We start from the raw sequence: 15,213 nt of genomic DNA, 5'->3' as shown, positions 1-15,213 counted from the left end.
AACATTTCAGCTTTAATGGTCATAAAAAAATACACTGTGGACAATGCATCCAGGTTTCAACTCCGTGACGATCCCATTTCCCATTCTTCTTTTTCACTTTTGCTAATAACCCCTTGCAAGTCTAGTTCAAGGTTAAATTGATCCTCGTTGTATTTTGTTCTTGGCTTCTTGGACAAGATTTGCATCCTCATGGTCTGAGCCTGGGCTCTGTTCATGAAAACATCCTTGTAGACAAGTTCTTGGGGATTCTCTTCGTGTCCTTCATACTGTCCTCCTCAGAGATGGTATCATCCTGCACGAACCTGGTTACTGAGTTCTACAGCGTGGTCATCCCTTTTCCGAAGAGCCTCCAGCTACAAGCTGAGGCTGCTCGCCTGCCTGCCATGTGGACTCTAGCTGGCTGCCTAGTGGGCTCCCTGAGCCCTTGCAGTAGCCACAACTCTGGGGCTGGTCCCAGTTCATGCAGTCCAGCCCGCAAGACTTTCTCGCTCCTGCCCCCAGGAAGGCGCGGGCTAGGGCCTGGGGAGTCGGGGTGTGTGTGCTGTGGGCTGCCGAGGTCAGGACCCGCATCTCTACCGCAGGCTGCGCAACGTCAGGCCAGTAGAGGCGTGAGGAACGTTAGACCGTCCTGGTCCAGCCTCGGTTCGTACTCCCCTCGCGTCTCTCCTCTCCATGGATCCGTGCGCTTTCGAGAATTGAGCTTTTTTCCAGAAGTTGGGATCGTCGGCGCGAAGGCCTGGGCGGCGACGGGCAAACAGGCACCCAACTGCTGGTCCGTGAAGGCCCCACGCAGTATTTTTTGACTCTGACAAGTAAAATCACGAGAGTCTCCTCATGCAAATTAAACACTGGACCATTAAGAGGACTCGGGACTGCGTGGAGAAACGGCTGCTTCCAGATCTGGGTCACAGAGTACAACTGAGCCTGGAACTCCGGCCGCGAGTTGCCCCTCAGGAAGGACGTCGAGGCCGCCGAAGCCCCGCAAAGCTCTGAGCGGGCGATCGCCGACTGCGCGAGGCCAGCGAGGGACCGGAAAGAGTTTGTGCTTCCGGCTTGCTGACGTCAGCACCGCCGACCAATCCCCGCCGGAGGAGACCCGCCGCGGAGCCGGCCGTCTCCGCGCAGGCGGGACTACAGAATCCACCCTCCAATGAGAAGCGGAAGCTGAGGCCACGCGCCGGAAGCAGCGGTCTAGAGCCAATCACGGCCCCGAAGGAGCGGCGCGCGGGACGCCGGGCGCTGTAGTCGCGCCGGGGCGGGACTCCGGGCCCACAAACCCTCGCGCGGACTGGGCTGCAGCGCGGCAGCCGGGAGCCGGCGGGCTGGGCGGAGGCGGCGACGGCGGCGGCGGCGGCGGCGGCGGACGAGCCGGGCCTGAGCTCGGAGCCGGAGCCCGGCCGCGGCCACCATGTCGGCGCCGTCGGAGGAGGAGGAGTACGCGCGGCTGGTGATGGAGGCGCAGCCCGAGTGGCTGCGCGCCGAGGTGAAGCGGCTGTCGCACGAGCTGGCCGAGACCACGCGCGAGAAGATCCAGGCGGCCGAGTACGGCTTAGCGGTGCTGGAGGAGAAGCACCAGCTCAAGCTGCAGTTCGAGGAGCTCGAGGTCGACTATGAGGCCATCCGCGGCGAGATGGAGCAGCTCAAGGAGGTGAGGCAGACCTGCAGGTCCGCGGCGACCCTTCCCCCGAGCCGGCACCCCCGCCCGGCTGCCCGGCTGCCCGGCTCCACGGCCGGCGAGTGCGAACGAGCCTGGGCCTCCGCGGGCACAAGTGGCACCGATCGAGCAAGGGGCTGGTGCCCTCTGCGGAGCTCGGGGAGGTGGTGGTGGGGCGTCGGGAAAGCCCAGGCCCGCGTCTCTCCATCACCTCTCGCCGTCCCAGCGGCCGTTTCCCGTCTGGGAACAGCTGCACCAGCCGCTGCTGTAGCGTCCCCGCGCGTCCCCGGGCCGGCGAGGAAGTGGCGGGGGCTTCCCCCTGGTGCTTGTCCTCCCGTACTTACTGTTCCGGGAGGGTGCCCCATGCCCACCATGCTCCGGATCGCCTGCAGCCGGCTTTCCGCTCCCTAGCCCTCCCACCGCAGGTTGGTCTCCTAGGAGGAGGACAGGTTTGCAGGGTTTGTCCTAGAACGAGCCTTGTGCCTTCTGGGGGGACTTGGTGCACCCTGCATTGCTCCTGCTGCCTGGTTTTAGTGCTGTGCCCTCCCCAGGGACCCCATCCCTGTGCAGTGTGGATTGGGACGGATCTCTGGTGTGTGACTGGGAGGGTGCCCCAGTATTCCCGCTTTTTTGCTTGCCTGTAAGGGTCGGTTTGAGGGTCCTGCACTTGTCGGGGTGCCTTGAGCTGTGTGCACCATGTCCCCTCAGTTCACCCCTCCTGCTCCAAGGAGCCTCTTGGCCCTTAGGCTGTGTCCCACCCTCCATCATCCAGGACCTGCCCTTGATCTGTGTCCCACCCTCCATCATCCAGGACCTGCCCTTGATCTGTGTCCCACCCTCCATCATCCAGGACCAGCCCATGATCTGTGTCCCACCCTCCATCATCCAGGACCAGCCCATGATCTGTGTCCCACCCTCCATCATCCAGGACCAGCCCATGATCTGTGTCCCACCCTCCATCATCCAGGATCTGCCCTTGATCTGTGTCCCACCCTCGATACCCAGGCCCTGCCCTCCTGTGCTCAGCTGTTCTGGGGCAGGTGCATGGGCCATTTGGGAGCTCAGGCACATGGCTTGGGCCTGGAGGGGCGAGGGTAAGCGAGCTCTCCTTTCACACCTGCAGAATCAGTGCCACCGTGAGAGGGTGAGGGAACAGAGCCCTGAGGAGCATACAAAAGTCTCGTCTTGGTGTAGGATGAGCCCAGCTTCAGGGAGCCTTCCCAAGACAGAGCGGTAGTCCAGAACTAGGAAACTGGCACTGTCGCCCCTCCATCCTCTTCTTTCTGGGTCCAGATCTTGCTCCGTGTGCAAGGCCGGGAGGCCCCTCTTACATGTGTGGGGATCCCCCGACTATCAGGCATAGCGTAAGAGCAGATGGGTCTTTCCGCAGGAGCCAGATCCCCAGGGCCCCTCTGCAGTCTGGCCTTTCTGTTTGCTGAGTGTGTCGGCCCGCCGGGCTCTGGAGGACCAGGAGGAAGACGCACCTTCATAGGGAACCTGAGGACTCGGCCAGCTAGACTCACTGTCACCTGATATCACACTCAGGACATAGGCCTTGGGCATGACTGAGGGGCCTGAACGCCGCCGCTGCCCCTGCTATGGGGGTTCAGGGTGACCCCTTTGGCCGTCCCTATGGAAGCTGGAGGAAAGGGTTGGTCTTCGTCAGTGTTGGCAGTTAGCTGGCGCCTGACCTGCCACCCATGAGTGCAGTCCCTTGTCAGCTCACGTCAGGGTCACACCGGCCAGCGTTGACTCTTGGTTTCAGAAGACAGTTATTGGGCCCTGCCTCCTCCTGTGGAAGGTGAACTGTTGTCTTGAGCCTGTTTCTTTTCTTTTCTTTGGTCTTTTAGCTATACCCAGAGATGCTCGTGGCTTACTCTTGGGTCTGTGCTCAGGGATCACTCCTGGGCTTGGGGGGCTGGGGAAGGAACCTGGGTCAGCTGTGTGCAAGACAAACACCCTGCCTGCTGTACTCTTGCTCCAGCCCTTGAGCCTCTTTCTTGCTTGCTTGCTTGCTTTCTTGCTTTTTTTTTTTTTTTTTTTTTTTGGTGGTGGGGTATCACATCCAGCGATGTTCAGGGATTATTCCTGGCTCTGCACTCAGGAATTACTCCTGGCGGTGCTCAGGGGACCATATGGGATGCTGGGAATCTCACCCGGGTTGGCCATGTGCAAGGCAAACACCCTACCCGCTGTACTATAGCTCCAGCCTGTAGTCTATTTCTTAAATGGAAGCATGTTTGGTCCTGACAGATCCTGCTACTGATGGGGGGACATGGGATAGGAATGGAGGGGGTGGCACACTTCATACTCCTGCCTTGTGGGTGGGCCTTGTTGGAGGCCTGGGTAAGCAGGTTCCGGGCAGGATCTGGGGAGAGCCCGTGGTGGCCCCTCGGCCTCCTATGCCTGCTTGACCCTCTGATGCCCTAGTGCATGTGGCCCCCGCTGGCTTGTTGTCTGGACCCATGGTTCTGTGACTGCTCAGGGCTCCGTCCTCAAGTGCCCGCTCCCCTGCCCAGAGCACTGTGGGGGGGTACAGGGGGGATGGCCCTCTGAGCTCTCACTTGTTCTCAGGAATGCCAGTGCGGTTCCTCCAGTGAGACCCAGGCAGGTGCCAGCAAATGGTCAGGCCCCTGCTTCCTTTAATGTCCCGAGAATGGGATGGCTGCTGGCTGCCCCGGGGAGCGCTGCAGAACCTTGGGTGCCCCGTGTCCGGGCCTGGGAAGTGGCAGGGAAGCTGGGGAGGCCACTGTGGCCTGAGCACGGCACTGTCTCTGCCCCCACCTCCTTGCCTCTCCCTGCGTTCCTGCAGCCCCACCTGCCCTCCAAGGCTTGGCTGCCTCTCTCCAGACTTTCCTGCACCCCATTTCCCAGGTCAGTCCCCTCCCATATCCCATCCAGATGTCTCTTCCCAGGTATGAGTGTCCTCTTGGTTCGTTCGCTCAGCCCTGCAGGTCTGGAGTCGCGGGTTTCTGTCTTACCTTGGAGTCACACTCCAGCACTGCTGCGTTTGCTTGTTCAGCTTGTTCCAGCCTATCCCCCTAATGCTCTCTCTCATTTGACTCTGCCCTTGTAGGAATTTCCTTCCCCCTTACTCCACACCCGCTTTTCCTCCTGCACCTCCCTCCCGCTCAGGAGACTCCACAACTGCAGGCTTTTCCTGGCCCCAGAGCCATTTCTGCAGGGAACCTGGGCGTCTCTCTCTCTCTCTCTCTCTCTCTCTCTCTCTCTCTCTCTCTCTCTCAATGACTTTATTTACTTCTTAATTCTTAGTCCCATTTCTACCACCGCCCCCCCATCCCCCATCCATCCCTCAGCCTATACCCAGCTGTCTACTACTTCCAGCTCACTGCTGTGTGTGGGGAGTCACTCTGGCAGGACACGGGGCCCACGTGGTACTGGGAGTTGAGTGTGGGGCCTGGAGAGCTGTTCCAGAGATCAGGTCCGGGTGCCCAGTGTTTGCTGCTGTCCATTCCTCAGCTGGCAGACCTGCTCCCCCGGCCATGTGTGCCCTCCCGTATGGACCTTTATCCCCATGTCTCCAGTTCTGGTCCCTCTGCAGACGGAGTTGCGGAGTTGCGCTCCCTCCCTGGCCCCCTGCGGGACCCACCTGGCTCCCCCACCCAGGTGTTGGGCTGTGGCACACATGTACCTCAGGTCAGGAGTTGGCGGGGGAAATGCCCTTTGTCACTAGTGTGCAGCCTTCCCTGCGGTTCCTTGCTGGTGGCTCTGATGCCACTTGTTTCCAGTGTTCCTCCGTCAGCGCCTGCCGCCCCTTCCCCTCTGTGGCCTCCTGTCACCTCTGAGATAGATTGCTTTGCCAGTGCTGCCTGTCATCTGGGGACACCCTGGCCTCCAGGATGCTTCTGAAAATGCTCTGTACATTGACCTTCGTGCACTGCTCTGATCTCACAAATGCACGGTGTCAGTTTTCTCCCGTGGCAGTGTCAAGCAGGACTCACTTTCCACTGCCCTGACAGGCCCCTGCACTGCTCTGGTCTGCCCCCACCCCTGAGACCCTCTACTGACAGCTTGTCTCAGCCTACCTCTGCAGCTTGGTATTCCCCAGAGTGTCTCATGCTTAGAGTCCACGGTCTGCCCCAGGCAGTTTGATCTCTCAGCCAGCTCATGTGCTGAAGATTTGTTTGGTGGCGTTAGGAGGGTCCTCCCAGGCAGTCCCAAAGGGACCATGGGGCTACTGCCTGTGCTACTCAGCTCCCCCGAGAACACCAGGGCTGTCTCAGTGCTGGTGCTGACTGCCCGGGTCATGGTACCTAGTGTTGCTGGGGGGTCAGGTGGGGTGTAGGTTTGCTCTAACCACTGAGCAATATCCTCTACCCTGATAACTTTTGTTTTTTTGGGCTTTAGGGCCACACCCAGCTCCTGTCTTAGCTCTGTACTCAGGGATCGTTCCTGGTGAGATTTGTAGGACCATACGGGATGCTGGGGATGGGTCCACCATATGTAAAGTAAGTGCGATATGCTCTGCGTTATCTCTCTGGCCCTCCCTAATAACTTTCTTTAATCAGAGTTATCTTTCATTGTATAGATGTACCTCTGCTTGTTTCTTCATCCAAACTGGGTGTCTTTGCTGCTTCTGGTATTTTGGGCAACTGTTAATAAAGTTGCTATAAACATCCCTGAGCCACTGTTTGTCTGGGTGAAAGTTTCCAACTCGTGGGTGAAGTGCTCAGGAGCACTATTGCTGGACCTCAGAATTTGAATGAGTCTTTTTCCTGTTTCTGAGCCCTTTGCTCCACGACCCTCAGTGTCTCCAGGCCGATGTTTTTGGTCTCAGCCCTTTGATAGTGTTTGGTGGATCTTGTCAGTGTGATTCACCTTCCTGAGTCCTGTGCGGGAACCTGCTGTCTGCTGCCGGGACCTCTGTTCGGGACCGAGGGGGCAGGTTGGGTTGCATTCCTCTCCCCGGGCTCTGTGACAGGTGTGGCAGGCAGCCAGCATAGGGGCCCTCATGGCTGCTGCAGTGGCCTGGGTCCCGGGGACCCTGCCTGATGATGGCGATCCCCAGTGCCGCTGGCCCTTTGGGAGGGTTGACTCCTTCAGCCAGTGCCCCTTGCCGAAGGGCCAGCGCTGTGCCATCTCTGGGCAGATGGGAGCCTGAACCTCGCTGCATGCGGACTCCCTTCCTGTCCTCAGTCCACAGCACCCAGGGGCCTGACAGGGACAGGGCTGGTCTCCTGCTGTGGCTGCGGGGCAGTCCACGTGTGCCCAGTGAGAGGACCCACCGCCGTGTCTGTCTGCAGCCAGCGTGACCCTGCTCTGCCCACAGAGACCCCAGGGGTGACTGGCTGGCTGGCCGGCTGCAAGCTGTTGGTGGACCTCAGAATTTGAATGAGTCTTTTCACCCTCATCTGGAGGGTGAGGGTTGGTCCCCGGGCCTGCTTGCGTGTCCCCGGGTGCAGGAGCCAGGATTTGGTGGGGACTGTCACCAGCCCCGGGTCGCAGCTGGCCGGAAGCCTATCTGCTGACATGAGCAATTGGGGCGCAGGCAGCTCTGAGTGGTGCCCGATTGGCTGGACCCCGCCTGTCCGGGCAGGGCCTGTGCTGTCTGAGCTCAGGTTACCGTTTGGATGTGGCCCAGGGCAGCTGTGATGGAGTGGCCACAGGCTGCTGGGCGGGGCATGGTGCTGGCCCTCCAGCCGGGTGTTCTCCTTCTTGTGGCCAGCATGGCGGTGCCCCGGAGGCGGCCGGGGCCAGAGGCACACGTCTCCTCCTGGGTCTTTGGGAGTTGGGGGCGATGGGCACTTGGCGAGATTCCCCAGGGGCCAGTGCCAGGGAGGGTGAGGGCAGGCGTGGCTGCTCCCTGGATATTTTCCACCTCGTCACCACCCTCACCTTGGGGCGCAGCTCCCTCCCTGCCTGGCCCTTCCTGTATTCCCCACTTTGGGGAGCCTAGCCCAGAGGAGGGAGGGGTTTTTTGGAGCACGAGAGTCGGAGGTGCTCAGCAGGGGTGGGCACTGTTGGAGGAGCAGCCTCAGGACTCCCACCTTGGTGGGGGTGGGCAGGAGAGATCTCCTGAAGCCTGTGTGGGGCCCCACACACCTGCACACCTGCCCCCTCGCCTACTGCAGCGCCCCGCCTGCCTGCGGAGACTTCCTGAGTGCCAGGCTTGCCCAGTGCTGTCTGACAGAGCGTTGAGGCCGAGGCCAGGGCTGCCCTCAGTGTGTGGAGCTGCTTCAGCCCCGCCGGCTGGCTTGCGGGTGTGGGGGAGTGGGCCCTTTTCTCCTCGCCACACTCTGGGGTCCATGCAGCGCCAGGCTGAGCCCAGTCAGGGCTGGCAGTGGGTGTGGCAACGTGCACAGAAAGGGGGGTCTTTGTCTCAGCTGCTCTTCCTTCCTGCTTCAGCTTAGCCCTGTCTCTGTCCCCGGTGGGTCATCTGGGCTGGTCACTAAAGGAGCCGGGGCTGAAGCCACAGCATCGTGTGGGGGGACAGGGGGTGTTTCCCTTGCATGGGCTGAACCAGGTTTGATCCCCAGCATCCCTTAGGGTTTTCTGAGCACTGTCAGGAGTGATTTCTGAGCAGAGAGCCAGGAGTCACACCAGGTGTGGCCCCAAAAATGAGTGCCCAGCCTTGTCTGCTCAGATATCCACGGGAGGGGCTGGACCGAGCCTCCCTGCAGCCTTCCGCCGCAGGCACCGTGCTCAGGAGTGACTCTGGGTGCTGCACTCAGTGCTTCTCTCCTGCGGTCAGGCCGTCACTAACAGGAGGTGGCACTTGGGCTCAGCAAGATGGTGCAGGGAGCGCTGCCTGTAAGTGTCTCTGAGCAAAGACAAGGGCGCATTTGGGGTCTGTGGCAGTGGACTGGGGCCCACATCTGAGCCAGCCACTGTGTCCAGATGCCCGAGTCACCAGTACCTCCATTGGGTGCCTGCTTTCCTGTGTCTCTGCTGGCGTGTTGTGACCTGAATTGAGAGCACGACTCCCTCTGCATCGGGGCCCCCTGCCCAGGTGTAGGACCCCCGGCGGCGACTTCTTCTTTCCCTCAGATTCTCGCCTGGTGCGGGTCTGGGAGGAGCTCTGGGGGTCCAGACTTCCGCTTGGGTGTGTATACATAGCCCTCTGCCTGCTGCCCGCCTCCATGGGCGCCCGCTGGCCTGCTGGACTGTGCGCCTCGCTGGGGGGAGCAGTGGCAGAGCAGCCCAGACCACCAGACAGCCACAGTCTAAGCTCCTCAAAGGTTGAATGTACCCCCCCCCCCCACACACACACACACATAACTGGAACATGTGAATCATAGGTGTCACTGCTGGCTCAGCAGATCCACAGTCTGCGGCTCTGCCTGTGGATGGTCCTGTAGTAGCCCTTGGGCCCTCACAGCACAGTGCCACCGTGCGGGTCAGACTCAGGATGGGCACAGGCCCGAGGGCAGAGACAGACACGACTTTGACACCTTCCAGAGACAGCAGAGGAGGGCAGTTTTCAGAAGGTGGGTGACTCCTGTCCCTGGCTCCGGGACTGCTCGGCAACAGAAGCACACGGAGTTGGGGGTGGGGGTGTTCTGTAGGTGCGGATGGTGCTGGGGAGAATGAAGGCCTGTCCCTAACCCAGCATGGACAAGGCAGGGTCTGCAGCCTCTTTAAAGGTGGAGCTCTCCTCTCAGGAAGCGGCTGACAGTGGGATGGAGTAACATTGGTTAGGCAGAAGAATCCCACAAACGTGCACGGCGTGAAGGAAGGGAACTATTTGAAATCTCATGTTTTCTGCAGTCCCCAAACTGTGAAAAGTGAGAGCTGCTAGAAACATACTCGCCTAGGGACCGGAGCAGTAGTGTAGGGCAGGGCCTTTGCCTTGCATGCCGCTGCCCAGGGTTGGGTCCCTGGCATCCCCTATGGTTCCCTGATCCCACAGGACTGATCCCTGAGCACCGTCGGTGTGGCCAAAAACCCACCATACTAACGACACTCCAGCACAGGGAAACTAAACGGGGTATCTTAAGCCATGGCTGCAGCAGAGTGGACATGCAGAGCAAAATAACAGGAAACTGAGTAAACAAAAAATAGAAACATCTCAAATCAAAACAGGGGGATTACTGCCAAGGGAGCTGTGCTGGGGAGGGGCTGTGCTAAAAATACAGTAACAACAAAAATTGGACAAAGTAACCAGGCGGAAGTCACTCAAGGAGGTTAGGCAACAAAAAGGCAAGGCAAGATCAAAAAGCAAAAGCAGCTAAGTGTATTTCTTCCACCTGGTAGTGATGTTATCCTTTTGAGCCAGACAGGAACACTGGGCTGTGCATGGTGGTTTTCTCTCCGTTTATCTGAACCCCAGCCCTGATCCCTCCTCGCTCCCTGGGTACCTGCCCCCCACATCCCTGCACCCCACCTCCCTGCCAGTGATAAGCTGGGGCTGGAATGTGGCCCCCGGCCTAGGGAGGCACAGTTGCCACCACGCCACCTTGGCGAGCCCTCCAAGTCTCCGTTCCAGGGGCCCGGCCCCCAGGCACCTGGAAATTCAGGACCTCCATGGACAGAAGTGACGTAGAGACGCCTTTACTGCCCAGGAGCTCGCCCTGTTAGGCAGCGACACCAAACCCGCCCTGGGCACGGGCCACCTCCCAGGGGGAGTGCAGAGCCAGCGCTGAGCACAGGGACGTTCATTTTCTCTCCTGACATCTGGAAGGGCATCTATGCTTGCAGACATCGAGAACCAGAACAAACCCAAACAAGTGAAAGGACGCGTGTTCCCCCCCAGTTGTGAAGACTGGAGCGCCCCCAAGCCCGTGACTGAGCAGGGGAAAGCCAACACACTGCCAGGGAGAGAGAGAGAGAGAGACAGACAGACAGAGACAGAGACAGAGATGGGGGAGGGAAGAGAGGAGTGAGGGAGAAGGGGAGCAAGGGAGAACGGAAATCCGAGATTGGTTCCATGTGCCATGGACTGTGGTCTCCCAGGCTGACATAGGGAGGGGACGGGAGGTGCTGCAGATGACACAGTGCTGCTGTCCCCTTCCCAGTTCTCAGAAGCCACAGCGTTGGTCCTTGTGCAGGTATATGTACCAGCTGTGTCTCAGGGCTGTGGGTCTGGAGGCTGGAAGCTGGCGGAGCTCCTTACCCTCTGGGGTGGCAGAGTCTGAGAAGCGAGGCCAGCTTGCCAAGGCCAGGGTGGCCATGCCGACCAAGGGACATGGAATCTGCCTGGAATCCACTTTGAAACCCAGACGTGGGTCCATCCTGGCACTATCTACTGGCCTCGCCCACAGGTACCCTTGAGGGCTGGCACTGGTAATTCCTGATAAAGGTTGATGGTGCTGATAGCACACCCTCTCGCCTCCCCCTGCCACCGGCCTTGTCAGGCTGTCTGAAGGGTGCCAAGTATCTGAGTCTCCGTCCACCAGTGCCCTGGTCTAAGGAGCACATGAGGGGCCTGTCTGGAGCCCGACCCGGAACCCTGGCCCGAAGCCCAGCAGAGGGGCGGGGATGGCAGCTGGCCACCTCCGAGTTCCTGGGATGCCTCCACCCGCTGTGCTGGAGGGGCCCGCCCGGCATAGCCTCAGAATCCTGCAGCCTGAGAGCTAAGCATGCCCGGCTCGGCTTCCCTGTGCAGACTTCCTGGAATGACACCTTAGCTCCCTGGAATGCTGAGACGGGCACTCCCGGCCTGGCAGGTGTCCTGCTTGCTGCCCCAGATGCCAGACTGGTCTGGGAGGGGCCTCTCCTGCTCTCCAGGGAGGCGCGTGCTGGCGGGGGTTCCACCTGCTCCCCAGGTGGCCGCGTTGGTGGTGTCAGCAGCCATTGCAGATGAGGATGAGGGTCCCCACACTTGGTCCACGGCTGTCTTGTTGGTCGGCTCGGCAGGGCCTGTGACAGCCAAGGGCCCGGCGTGGACCTTGGCACCAAGTGGGGGGTTTGAGCCCGGGCAGTGGACTGGTGCCCGCTGCCCTGCTGTGGGCGCTAGTCTGCATGACTGAGTGGAAGGGCTTCTTGCCCAGGGGCCGGCAGGCCAACAGTCTCTCGGCCCCTCTGGGAGCACTTTGACATCAGAGTACTTTCTTTGATCCCCACTGCGGGTTTGGAGAGGCCCTTCCAGGACACCTGCTATAGGATGTGGCACGGTGCCAGACACAGGCCTAGAGGTCCCGCTCGGGCCATGCAGGGCTCAGCACGCTGCCACCCCATTCTTTGCGGTCTGCCCAACCCTGATTCCATGCGGTGAGGCTTCTTGTCTGACTTCATTGTTTTTGCACCTGGTAGGAGCTCTGCGGGTGAAAACTGTAGAAATGAGGGGGGGGGGGGCAAAGGGGGGATTTCCCAGGCCAGGGGTTAACCCGTGGGACAGGGCACCGGAAGAAACAGGGTTGGGGCAGGGAGGCCTGGGATGATGCCTCTGGGGTGTGTCTGTGAGGGCGGGCGTTGCTCACAGGTCTGCTTTGTCTCCCGGCTCTCCATGTGGGTGTTCGTCCATCCGTCAGTTGGGATGGGGATGACGGGAACAAAGGGTGGAGGAAGGATCGCTTCCCACTCCGTCTGCTGGAGAGGCCTGGCCCTGGTGCTCCTGCCTCTGGGACCTTTGCTTGTTGGTTCTCAGGCCATAGGCTTGGAATGCCGTTCTGTTCTTCATTCTCTTTCTCCTCCTGGCCCCCCACTCGCAGACCACACACAGTGGCACCGGGGCAGAGAAGTCCCCCACTCGCAGCATCTGTTCTTGGTTCTGCTGCTTTGTGGCCCCGGCTGATGCAGCTTCACACCCAGAGTGGGGGGCGATGCTTGGCGTGTCTTCCTGCTTCCTCCCTGCCGTGCCCTCTGCCCTGAGGCCCTGCTGGAGGCCAGCGCCCTGAGTTCCTCCTGGACCTGGGGCAGGTCTTAGCGGGGCTCAGTAGGGGGGCATTCTGTCCTCCTGTCCTGCGGCTGAGGAAGAGACAGGGGTGACCTTTGTTTTAAGAAGTGGCGTGTGCCTCCTCCTTGGGGCCTCCTGTGTGGACCTTCCTGGGCTCAGCACCCAGCGCACCTTAGGGCCCCTCGAGCCAGCAGAGGCTGCCCGTTTCGTTGGGCCCAGCCCCAGCTCTGCTCTGTCCTTCCTCCGCCCACGTCTCCACCCGCACTCTGGGCTCTCCCCACTGCCTCCTTGCTCTTTGTCTCCTGCCTGGACTTGGGGGCTGGGCCCTCCCAGTCATTCCCACGCATTCTGTCCTTATGTAAGCATGGGCTGAACACGGTGCTGAGCCCAGGAAAATCCCTTGAAGGACCCCAGGGCAGGGCAGCATGGCTGGGGCAGGGGTGTGAGAGAAGAGGGAGTGGGCAGGACCGGGGTCTGGGTGCGGCTCTGGTTACTGGCAGGGCCGTGATGTCAGTCCCACAGTTCGGCGGCATTGCTTCACCTGCTGACAGGAGACAGTGAGGGATGCCATGATTGGTGGCACATCAGGGTCATGTCTGGAGCCTCCGTTTTCGGAGAGCCCTGTCCTCACCCCAGCTTCCCTGTGTCACGCCTGTACCCTCCTTGCTCCTTCCAGGACTCTTGCAGCGACACACAAGGATAAGTGAGTGTGTCAGGGATTCCCCGGGCCGTCCCCATCCCAGCCAGCCCTTGGTTCCCGCCTGGGGCCTCCCAGCTCCTGCTGCACCCTCAGCTCAGGCCTGCAGTGCCTGCGGAGGCCCCACCGCCCTGCTCCCTGGCCCTGGCGCAAAGTGCCTTTGGGATGTCCACATTTATTTGGCATGGACCGACTTGAAGCCAAGCCAGTCATGACCTCACACTGCGCTTCGATGACCTGAGCACTGGGCAGGGTGCGGACCAGGTGCCTCTGTCAGGGCCAGCACCGGCCTGCCTGGAACCAGGACAACCCGGGAGGTATGTGCGTGCAAACAGGGTGTTCCGTGGTCCACGGCAGCTGGCCGCAGGGCAGGGCGTGGGCCAGCAGGGCACATAAGGCTGCACGAGGCAGTGTGGGGGCAGCAAGGATGTGCTCATGAGACCTGGAGGGACCATGTCCACTGCATGACCTTTGTGCTGACCTGTGCTCTGGGGCAAACGAGGCAGGGAGGTTTTTGGGGGTCACCGCTAGGCATTGGTCTGTGTCATCTACAGCTTCAGCAAGGTGCAGTTGGAACATGGTGCACTGTGGATGGTTTGTTTTCATTTATTTTCTCTTCATTTTTGGCTACACTCTGTGATGCTCAGGGGTGACTCCTGGCTCTGTACTCAGAGATCACTCTTGGAAGTGCTTGGGGATCATAAGGGGTGCCAGGGATTGAACCTGGGTTAGCCATGTGCAAGGCAAGAGCCTTAATGGCTATACTATCTCTCCAACCTGAAGCCTGCATGTACTACCTCTTTGGCCCTAAGCCTGGGTTTTTCTTAGGTTTTGATTTTTTTTTTTTTTGGTTTTTTTGGCTTGGCTTTTCACTGAGTATAATTTTGAGATCACTTATCACTTAATCACTTAACTTCCCGTTAGTCATCTATTTGCTCGAGTGGCGCCAGTAACATCTCCATTTGTCCCTGTCGCGTGTTAGTGTAGCCCAATGGCATCTGTTCGCTCCGGGAACATGAAGAGCCTCAAACCGATTGTTCATGATCTTGACGAAGAAGTCTGACCATCTGGTAGGTGGGCGGCCACGCGGTCTTTTGACATCCCGTGGAATCCAGTCGGTAGCAGCTCTAGACCAGCGGTCGTCTTTAACTCTCATTACGTGACCAGCCCATCTGATTTTCGACACCTTGGCAAATGAGACAGCGTCCCTGATTCTTGATCGTCGACGGATGTCAGAACTCCGGATTCTTTCTCTCATTTGAGTGAAACGTGATATTCCAAGCATAGCTCTTTCTATTCTTCTTTGGGAGACCTGAATAGCGTTCTCATCCTGTTTGCGTAGGGCCCAGGTCTCTGAGGCATATGTTAATGCAGGAAGAACAGTGGAATCAAAGAGATGTGCCCGGAGCTGGAGGTTCTTCGTCCTCTTAGCTATTTCTTCGACGTTCTTGAAGGTGTTCCAAGCCGCTCTCTTCCTCCTGCGCAGCTCGGGTGCCAGGTCATTTGTCATGTTGACCTCTCGACCTCGGTACACATAGCTGTTGCATTCGGAGATGGTCGTTCCGTTGAGAGTGAATGGGGCATCAGGAACGAGGCTGTTTCTCATAAACATTGTCTTCGTAAGATTCAGCTGTAGTCCTACCTTTCCACACTCACGGTCAAAGTCGGCCAGCATTTGTGCGGCTTGGTTGATGTTTGGTGTTATTAAAACAATGTCACCAGCAAAGCGGAGGTGGTGTAGTTGCCGACCATCTATCTTCACTCCCATTCCTTCCCATTCCAGTCGTCGCATGATGTTCTCGAGGGTGGCACTGAAGAGTTTCGGTGAAATGGTATCACCCTGCCGCACCCCTCTCTTGACATCAACGATCACTTCTTTGTAGAATGGTGAGATCCTGGTAGTGAATCCGCAATACAGCTCACGGAGGATCCTGATGTATTGGGCTTGAATGCCCTGATTGGCTAGGGCTTCAATGACCGCTTCCGTCTCAACAGAATCAAAGGCCTTCTTTAAATCAATGAACGTTAAACAGAGCGGCATCTTGAACTCCCGAGAAACCTCGATGA

The 15,213-nt window shown here is 59.3% G+C and overlaps 1 protein-coding gene across 2 annotated transcripts in view; it reads left to right on the top strand.

The window, feature by feature from the left end:
* The first annotated feature begins 1,327 nt into the window (after positions 1-1,327).
* Positions 1,328-15,213, top strand: part of BICD2 (BICD cargo adaptor 2) — a 30,923-nt gene continuing 17,037 nt past the window's right edge. For both annotated transcript variants that reach the window (XM_056126650.1, XM_056126649.1), the window contains exon 1: positions 1,328-1,648. In XM_056126650.1, the coding sequence (XP_055982625.1) occupies positions 1,409-1,648 (240 nt within the window). In that variant the 5' untranslated portion in view covers positions 1,328-1,408. The remainder of the gene's footprint in view (positions 1,649-15,213) is intronic.

Source organism: Sorex fumeus, unplaced genomic scaffold, assembly GCF_029834395.1.
Source record: "Sorex fumeus unplaced genomic scaffold, SorFum_2.1 ptg000063l, whole genome shotgun sequence".
NCBI lineage: Eukaryota > Metazoa > Chordata > Mammalia > Eulipotyphla > Soricidae > Sorex > Sorex fumeus.
Note: the sequence above shows the minus strand (reverse complement) of the source record. Positions and strands in the feature narration are given on the sequence as shown.